The 8,557-nt window shown below is 52.9% G+C and overlaps 3 protein-coding genes across 3 annotated transcripts; 2 read left to right on the top strand and 1 right to left on the bottom strand.

The window, feature by feature from the left end:
- The first annotated feature begins 1,164 nt into the window (after positions 1-1,164).
- Positions 1,165-3,154, top strand: GLOTRDRAFT_81225 (sphingolipid C9-methyltransferase). Its single transcript, XM_007871869.1, has 8 exons — positions 1,165-1,574; positions 1,631-1,783; positions 1,838-1,859; positions 1,917-2,280; positions 2,340-2,464; positions 2,524-2,775; positions 2,837-2,953; positions 3,007-3,154. Exons 1-8 carry the CDS (start codon positions 1,172-1,174, stop codon positions 3,017-3,019), a joined length of 1,449 nt encoding a protein of 482 aa, XP_007870060.1. The 5' UTR covers positions 1,165-1,171; the 3' UTR covers positions 3,020-3,154.
- An 87-nt stretch (positions 3,155-3,241) lies between these two features.
- Positions 3,242-4,937, bottom strand: GLOTRDRAFT_140992 (uncharacterized protein). The gene is made up of 2 exons (XM_007871868.1): positions 4,641-4,937; positions 3,242-4,589 (listed from the first exon to the last, which is right to left on the bottom strand). The coding sequence occupies exons 1-2, from the start codon at positions 4,782-4,784 to the stop codon at positions 3,402-3,404; spliced, it is 1,332 nt and encodes a 443-aa protein (XP_007870059.1). The 5' UTR covers positions 4,785-4,937; the 3' UTR covers positions 3,242-3,401.
- Positions 4,938-6,668: 1,731 nt separating this feature from the next.
- Positions 6,669-7,951, top strand: GLOTRDRAFT_81222 (uncharacterized protein). Its single transcript, XM_007871867.1, has 6 exons — positions 6,669-6,746; positions 6,801-6,979; positions 7,034-7,066; positions 7,120-7,250; positions 7,303-7,314; positions 7,367-7,951. Exons 1-6 carry the CDS (start codon positions 6,723-6,725, stop codon positions 7,867-7,869), a joined length of 882 nt encoding a protein of 293 aa, XP_007870058.1. The 5' UTR covers positions 6,669-6,722; the 3' UTR covers positions 7,870-7,951.
- The last annotated feature ends 606 nt before the right edge of the window (positions 7,952-8,557 follow it).

Genomic DNA, 8,557 nt, shown 5'->3' with positions numbered 1-8,557 from the left:
CCCCATGCCGAAGCTATGTCCGGAATCCCGGGTCCTTGCAGTCCAGCGGGCTGAAAGTGGGCTTGGGGGTGAGCTTGGGAGGCATGGCCCTGGGAGTGAGCGTGGGAGGCATGAGCTTGGGGATGGAATTGAGGCGCGTAAGCTGCCTGAGTGTAGATGGATTGTGGAGGTACCGGGGGTGTGCTGGTATAGCGCTGATAGCCTTGAGGCGAGACGGGGGTGGACGGCGGGTCAGGAATGTACGTTGGATGGGTCGGTACGGGGTGCTGCAGTGGCGGCGGCGAGCGAGAGTAGTAGTTGGCCATACTGTCCCAAGTCCTCCGGTTTCCTGAGTTTGAAGTACTTTGGCTCCAAGGGGCTGCTATAGTCGTGGCGAGCACGTGAGCGCAGGCGAAAGACGTGTTCGGCGCGACAAGTCTGGGAAGCGGAGACTCAAATTCAGACGAGCCCCCAATATCATCATGACCCTCCCGAGAACGGACCGATATTGTGAGCGTAAGTCACTTCAAAATCCCTGCAATCTAGCTGACTGGATTGCACACAATTAGAATCTGTACATCAGCGTTGTACTAGTAAGTGGTAAAGGTACCTGTTGCAGTCGTTCCTTCAGTAGTGGCGGGTTCAGTCTAAGGTGGTAAGGTGGAAGAGGGGGCAGAGTTAGGACACTAGAATTTCCTGGCAAGCTCTGCCTTTTATACGGAAGTCAGTGGTGCTAGCAAGTGATTGACATATACTCGACGATGGTTCCCAGCTCGGAAAGAAGTCTGTGTGCCGTATATAGTAGCCAAGTTACCTGAACCGGTTGTATTGGAGTTCCTTGAATATCCGTAATGTCTCCAGGTCCCATTTTATATTATCTCCCGCTGGCAAAATACAAAAGGGGATCTGGTACTTGCGGACCTTGTCCTCCTGTCTCCGTCTTCAATGCCCTCCAGGGACATTATTCATGGCCTATTCCTCCTGCCACTACTGAATGATGAACCGTTCTTGCTCTTATTGTGAGCAGATGCCAGCTTCTGTTCAGCACGATCCATGAAGCACGACCGTCGTCCCAGCCTTCACTAGACCAGACTTTTCTCTGAGAACGGGAACCTCCGCACGCGAGAGCCACGTGGGTCTCAGTATAACTTAAAATCCTGGGTCGCGCTGCTGGAAGCTTTACCTGGAGGCCATGTCTACTCCAGTCAAAGTTACGACCACGCCCGCCATTAAAAATGCCCCGCTCGTCGGGTTGGCCGAGGGCAATGGCTCTTTCAACAACCTCCATCTCGCCGCCCTCGTCCTCGGCGTGCCGTGGTTCGTAAAGCGGACGCTTCCCCTTGTCAACCGCGGTGGCTTCAAGACGTACCTCTTCCTGGTGCTGCTGCTGGGTCTGCCCATTACGATTGCGTACTGGACCGTTATGAGCATGTATGGCCAGAGGAAGAACGAGAAGGTCCAGCTTCCTGGCAAGGACATCGAGGAGTACATCACGCTCAAGGACCCGGAGCTGCGCGCGCAGTACAAGGGCAAGGAGAAAATCCCGATGCAGGTGTTCCACGACGCGTTCTTTGACGGGAAGGCTGAGTTCAACGGTAAGCCGGAGTATTCTACGCCCTTGCGCACGCACTGAGACGCGTTTTGTACTTAGGCGATGTCCTGGACATCATGGAGCAGCGTCACGACTGGGCAAAGATGGTCTTTACGCCCGAACTGTTCAAACACGTATTCTTTGGCCTCATCCCCGACGTGATATTCCACACTCGCAGCCAAGACGAGGAGCAAGTCCGTGGCCATTATGATCGTACGATATTCTGTTGCTCTGCTATATTATGTCACACTCTGATTACCCCTTTAGGTGGTGATGATTACTATGAATGGTAAGTCTCATTTAGCAGTCCCTATCTAGGACGTGAAGTTCAACGTCGCGTATCTAGGTTCTTGGGACCGAGCATGGTCTACACCTCTGGCATTGTGCAAGACCTCTCGCGCGAAGAGACCCTGGAGGAACTGCAGACGAACAAAATCTCCGTCGTATGCGAGAAGCTCGGGCTGACGCCCGAGGACCGCCTCCTCGATGTCGGTTGCGGATGGGGTTCCCTGGCTGCCTTTGCTGCCAAGAACTATGGCTGCGACGTCACCGGTATCACGCTGGGCAAGAACCAGACCAAGTTCGGGAATGACAGGATCAAGGCTGCCGGCGTCACTCACGACAAGGCGAGAATTCTCTGCATGGATGCCAGAGAAATCCCTGGCGGTCCCGGCCATTACACCAAGATTGTCTCCTTGGAGATGGCCGAGGTAGGTCCAATTCGTCTTTCTGGTCTTGTGTCGGTGCTGAGAGTCCACCGATGTCGTAGCACGTAGGTATTCGCCGTTACGCCTCGTTCCTTCGCCAGATGTACGACCTCCTGGATGACAATGGCGTCTTCGTCATGCAAGTCGCCGGCATTCGTCCCTCATGGCAATACGAGGATCTCATCTGGTAACCAACTCTTCCGCTCCTTTTCCCCGTATATTACTCATGCGTGTTCACGTTTGTAGGGGTCTGTTCATGAACAAATACATCTTCCCCGGCGCCGACGCGAGCTGCTCTCTCGGCTGGGTCATCAAGCAGGTCGAGGCCGCCGGATTCGAGGTCAAGAACATCGACGTGCTGGGTGTGCACTACTCGGCGACCATCTTCCGGTGGTACAAGAACTGGATCTCAAACAAGGACAAGGTCATTGCCAAGTACGGCGAGCGCTGGTATAGGATTTGGGTCTTCTTCCTGGCGTACTCGACCATCACTTCTCGGTAAGCGTGCATTGTCGTGTACTATTGTCATGCCCTCTGATGAATATGCCCCCTTTTTCAGGCAAGGATCTGCATCCGTCTTCCAGATCACGATGCACAAAAACTTGAATGCCTACCCGCGCATTGAGGGCGTGAAGAACCACGCGTCCATCCTCGTCAAACCCCAAAGGGAGATCTCGTGAGTTGATATTCCATGCATATGATATTGGATGCTGACGTTGTGTCCGGCAGTGCTGTCTTCTAATCGTACGATCTCCCAACTTATGGGACGGCCGCAGGTTAGACGTTAGACGACCGTGCGAGACGTTCAAGTATATTATTACGACATTTAGCTAATGATATGATACTCGTTGAATGCTCCAAGCAACAACTCACTGCCACTGCACGTATTCCCAGTCCCGGACATGTGCGGGCTCATCGCAACCGTCAGGCTCCGAGTCTCGTGACTAACCGGAGATATAGGTAACAGGGGATGATTGCAGTGAATCAATGTACATATATGGTGAGTGATACAAACACAAAAAATTATACAACAAAGGCGAAGGGGCTCCGGAATATCATATCAGAAGGCAAGTGGATTCGAAGTAAATGTTCGTCGGTGACCGTCAGATACGAAGTGGCCGCCTTTACGGAATATGAGAGAATCCGCCGAAGTCGAGGAATGCCTCCTCTAATGAGAGCTTTCGGACGACTAGGACTTCGACGATGAGACGCGGCTCGCCCTGGTCAGCTGGTGGAGGGAGTATCTCGTCGTCAGGGCTCCCGCCCAATGGTGCATTCACAATTCCGTCGTTTAGTGCTGCCACAGGGCCCGTGTCTCGGACCGCTTGCATTTCCTTGGCCTCAACCGTGAGCGTCCCGAGGGCTGGTATCAGTCCATCGACATTGTCCGCCTTCTCATCGGACTGAGATATTTGGTCCTCCAACACCGACAGCGGCGTGCCCGAGAAATAATCCTGCGCCATCAGCGTCCGCTGTTTCTCCTGCTTCTTCCGCTCCCGCGCAGCCAGGCGCTTTGCGAGTTTAGCCTCCTTGGCCGTCTTAATTTCCTGCGCGGTCTTCACGCCCTTCAGCGCCTCGACGGACGAGGGCAGTATCTTCTTCGCCTTCTTCCCGAGCCCGCGTTTGCCGTGCGCGACTGCGTCGACGTGTCCGTGCGCGTGCACACGGCGGCGGAAGGGGCGGGGCTTGTACACGGACGCTATTTCCAGATCGACGGCTACGCGGGGCTCGGGGTCTGTTTCGACGTCCGCCTCAACGCCAACGTCGGAGACGTCCGGCTCGGGGTCCATGGAGAACAGGGCGAGGGCGTCGTCCAGGGCAACGTAGGTGGGAGAGGAGGCTACGTCAAAAGCGGAAGGGTAGGCGGCGGGAGTGGCTATCTCGATATCATCCGGCTCCGCGTCAGTGATGTCGGCGGTGGACAGCTCGGACTCGGTCGTCGTCGTTGTAGCGGTAGAGTCGCCGGCGAGCAGAGCGGCCATGTTCTTGTTGCGCCGCCGGTTCCTACGCCCGTATATCCCGCTGGTCGCCTGGAGCTCCTCCTTCGCGCGCTCGCGGTCCCGGCCGGTCAGCTCGATCTCCTTGACGATGATCACGCTCGCGCCGATCTCTCCCGCCATCTCCTCGAGTGTCTGGATGGATTCCTCGAGCTGCACGCGCGAGAGGCCAATGAGCGCGCCCGAGTCCGCGACACCGATCTCGTAGTACGCCTGCCCGCCACCCTCGAGGAGGCGCCATTTCAGCTGCGTCACGAGGCGCGCGAAACGGGCGGGGGACGGCGAGAGGAGCTGGAGCTTGTACTCCACGTTGCCCTGGGGCCTTTCAGGTCAGTGGTTCGGGCCGAGCAATCTAAAGAGGCTCACATCCTCCGCCTCAGGCGCCAGCTTCTTGATCTTGAAGTTCTGGGATGCATTCGACTCCAGTGAACACGGTGATGGGGACGCAGATATGAAGGGGTCCCATGGGCTGGGTACGCGAGGGCTCTCGCTGTCCGATTCACCGAACATGACAGATTGTTCTTGAGTTACGTTTGAATAAAAATAAGGATAAGCCGAGTCGATGCGATTATGATGGCCTATATTCGAGGTATCATTCTGTTTCTCTTGCTGTCGGTAGTGAAGTCGTTATGAAGGTAGCATGCAGTCAGGCTGACTCGTCTCGAAGAGGACAATCGTGAACACGGCAGTTGCCGGGTGGCGGGAAATGGTGAGTCCATGGCGAAGCGAGGCGAACTCGCGAAGCAGTGAGTTGTTCTCCCAAACCCCATGCCACATGTGATGGTGAAATATGATATCAGAGAAGGATATGTTTTGTTGAAAGAAAGACAGTTGGAAGAACTCACTTTAAGGATGCAAAATACCACGACGTTTCGGATTCCGACCCAAGTCGACGTGACTCGTTCTTTGAATTCGACGCCGAAGTGAAACGAAGGCGAAGCCGTGGCAAAGAATTTGTACTCAGTAGTGGATCCGGTGGCGTGTCCGACGCAGACGGAGTCGCGTAAAGATGGGGGAGTGGGGGAAGAGACAAAAGTTCACATGAACGCTGAATCGTCTACTTATAAGGCAAACGGCCAACATATCACAGAAGCGAGATAATAAGAAAAGAGACACCAATCTCAAGGTGGCGAATCGTGCGAAATGCTGACACGAATAGAAGTGGCGAGTCCATATCGGGATATCCGACAGGATTCGAGCAGGATTACTTACAGCGAGCTCGTAGCAAACCTCGTACTGCCAGACCACATAATGAGAAGAGATGCATTCATTATCCATGCGACAGCCGATAACTTTAAACTGCACCGGGTGAACTTGAGGGACAACCTTGTCAAAAGGAAAACTGCTTCGATTCTACTTAAGTACTTCACTCGAATCTTGCAATAAATAACCTATGAATGAAGGGCTTATGTACTATAGGTGTGGACTTTTAGATCAATTAAAGAAATGTAAGAAATTAAATCGAAGGAGAGAGAGAAAGAGAAGGGAAAGACACTCTGTTCGGGCCCCGTGAGCTTCAGAAGGGGCATATTATTGAAAGGGTATACTAGTGCTATATTCAGGGATCTCCCTCGCTTGAAATATCCCTCGAGGCTAGTTTCTTCGGTTTCCACAGCACATGAATTTTGCTTCGCGGCGCTGCGCGCTGTATTAACTCTCTGGATAGCTTAAGGCAAAACCTGGTGGTATTTTAAGTTTGAATGGACACCTCTATGTGTATCCCACTGCTCATGTGAATCGCAAGAAATTAAGCAACCTGGAAGTCAAAATCATTTTTCTTTCGGCGGCGCTGTCGCGCCGCTCACTTTATGCATCCCAAAATTAATGAACCACTTGTCACTTACCTACCTATATAGTACTTCTACCTAGCTATGTGTCCCGGATCTCACAGTACAGATATAACTCTTCAGCCCCAATTTTGGGAGTGAAATAGCACCATAAGCGGTAAAAGAGCGCATTTTTGGACAAATTCTCCAGCAAAATATATCTCTTTCATTTTACAAACAGTTGTGGATGGGATCGCTTCAGTAGGAAGCTTGCACGCGTTGTGAAAAGGTAGGGAGGCTGGACAATGGCATGTGCATGCGGTGCCACAAGCGTGAGAACACCTACCGAATACAGTTTAACAATTCGAAGTCCGAACTATATCATTCAAACTCAGTTATAGATCTATTTCGCCACGCCTATAGTATAACTGCCGAATGAAGGGTCAATACAACGAATACTAGTAGCTTGAATGATGACTAAAGTGAGGATAGCAGAGGAAAGAACTCCTGCTTCGCTAAACTTCGCCACGCCGCGATTTGCGCTTCGCCACCAAGAAAACACGTGATACAGCTTCCCACGACCTGTTACGACCTCGTGGGGTCGGTGGCTCTCGGACTGACACTCTAACACAGACCTCACACTCGACTCTCCACTAGTTGTACCCTCTATAATCAAGCCACCATGCCAGACGGTCTATCCTCTGCTGTAGGTGATGCTCCTTTCCCTGTCTGGTGAACATCCACTGACTTGTCGGCCTAGATGACTATAAAGCGAATACATCGCGAGATCAATGACCTGAAGAAGGAGGACATGGGCGGGATAACGCTCGCACCGACGGACAACCTCTTCCTATGGAGGGCAGGAATACCGGGGCCTGAAGGGAGTGTCTACGAGGGCGGCGTATTCAATGCGGAGATTCAGTTGGCGCCTGATTATCCGTGAGTGCACCCGGTGGCGTTCAGGTATGCTTTCATGCTCATTCACCCTCCCAGATTTATGGCGCCGAAGGTTACATTCCTGACAAGGTGAAAGACATTCCGTATCACTGACAGGACGAAACTCACGCTCATTTGCCAAGAATCTATCATATGAATATATCGGACCGAGGCAACGTCTGCATAGATATCTTGAAACACAATTGGTCCCCCGCACTCTCCATATTTAAGGTCGTATTATCCCTGTCGTCCCTCCTGACCGATCCCAATCCTAGTGCGTATTTCCATCACGTCCGCCCTGCCTTCTGTACTGACGCGATATGCAGGAGACCCATTAGGTGAGGCTGACTGATGTGGCAGCTACGGACGATATCTCACCCTTCCTTCCAGTTCCTTCAATAGCGAACGAATATACTCGGAACCGAGAACAGCACAACAGAACGGCGCGTGAATGGACGAGACTGTATGCCCGCCCTCCCGCACCGTCACCCACGCTGAAAGCCACCCCTGGCCTTGCTTCACGAGCGTCCACATCGACTCCCAGGCCGTCAGCGTCAACATCCAGTTCCCGGGCGAGCTCGACCAGCCGAGCCACCGGCAAAGCCAAAGCGTCGAGGACGGCGACGCCCCTGGTCGAGAATGGTACGGGGCGCTCAGCGTCGGCTGCCATCGCGATAGATGATTCGGACGACGAAGGGTCTACAGCTTCAGGCGCGTCGCGGAAGCGAAAGCGGGGCGCGGGAGGCGGCACATTGATCTCGGATGACGACGATGCCGATTCGTCAGGGGATACGACTGGTACTGCTGCTCCCAAGCGCCAGAAGGTGGCTCATGGAGAGGGGAAGAGGCCAACACAACCACGACCGGACGAGGTCATTGTGATCGACGATTGACGATGCAGTATTTTCAGGATGATTGTTCATAGTCACTCGGTCTAATTGGGATGATTGTATTTGACAACTGTGCTGGAACCCTATACCACTTCACGTTTGATGATCTGCGAGTATGTGTTGGTCTGTCTTTTTGCATCAGTGCATTTCCCATGACTATGAGGAGTGGACCCTCTTCCATGGTCCAACGTACTAGCCATGTCTAGGAATTGTGGCATTACGGCACTGTCGACGACTCTTATTTGGAATAATCGTCCTTCAGACTATCCATCGACTTGCGTATTTGCGGTATACGAAGCAAAACAACTCTGGGCACGTCACTAACAGCCTTTTTGACAGTTATACATAGCGTATGATGTCCTATAATGAATCCGCAGCCGATGAATTGAATCGGGGAAGAGAAGGAGAACAGAATTGTCATAACGGTGGGCAGCCAACGTTGTATGTGTATTCTGCGACAATCCATGAATAGTGCATTTCTTTCCAGTCAGAAACTACCCCATCTCATATGAGTCGCGGTCCCTCGGATGCGATCCCACAAGACACCCCACTGCCAGCTGGTTCCGATGAGCGGCATAGTCGAATCTGGGAGCAACTGGCCATTGTAGCAAATACACCCGGGGACAGTGCCGCGTCAGCCTTGGCTCACTTCCGGTTAGTTAATTTGTATAGGGATCGCTATCAGTCCAAG

Source organism: Gloeophyllum trabeum (assembly GCF_000344685.1).
Source record: "Gloeophyllum trabeum ATCC 11539 unplaced genomic scaffold GLOTRscaffold_00015, whole genome shotgun sequence".
Classification (NCBI taxonomy): domain Eukaryota; kingdom Fungi; phylum Basidiomycota; class Agaricomycetes; order Gloeophyllales; family Gloeophyllaceae; genus Gloeophyllum; species Gloeophyllum trabeum.
Note: the sequence above shows the minus strand (reverse complement) of the source record. Positions and strands in the feature narration are given on the sequence as shown.

Bases quoted from the DNA above. Each gene is read 5' to 3' on its own strand.
- GLOTRDRAFT_81225 (XM_007871869.1), top strand. From the start codon at position 1,172: ATGTCTACTCCAGTCAAAGTTACGACCACGCCCGCCATTAAAAATGCC. The intron at 1,575-1,630 runs GTAAGCCGGAGT...TTTTGTACTTAG, and splicing joins CGGGAAGGCTGAGTTCAACG to GCGATGTCCTGGACATCATG. The intron at 1,784-1,837 runs GTACGATATTCT...TTACCCCTTTAG, and splicing joins AGTCCGTGGCCATTATGATC to GTGGTGATGATTACTATGAA.
- GLOTRDRAFT_140992 (XM_007871868.1), bottom strand. From the start codon at position 4,784: ATGTTCGGTGAATCGGACAGCGAGAGCCCTCGCGTACCCAGCCCATGG. The intron at 4,590-4,640 runs GTGAGCCTCTTT...GAAAGGCCCCAG, and splicing joins TGGCGCCTGAGGCGGAGGAT to GGCAACGTGGAGTACAAGCT.
- GLOTRDRAFT_81222 (XM_007871867.1), top strand. From the start codon at position 6,723: ATGCCAGACGGTCTATCCTCTGCT. The intron at 6,747-6,800 runs GTAGGTGATGCT...TTGTCGGCCTAG, and splicing joins CAGACGGTCTATCCTCTGCT to ATGACTATAAAGCGAATACA. The intron at 6,980-7,033 runs GTGAGTGCACCC...TCACCCTCCCAG, and splicing joins CAGTTGGCGCCTGATTATCC to ATTTATGGCGCCGAAGGTTA.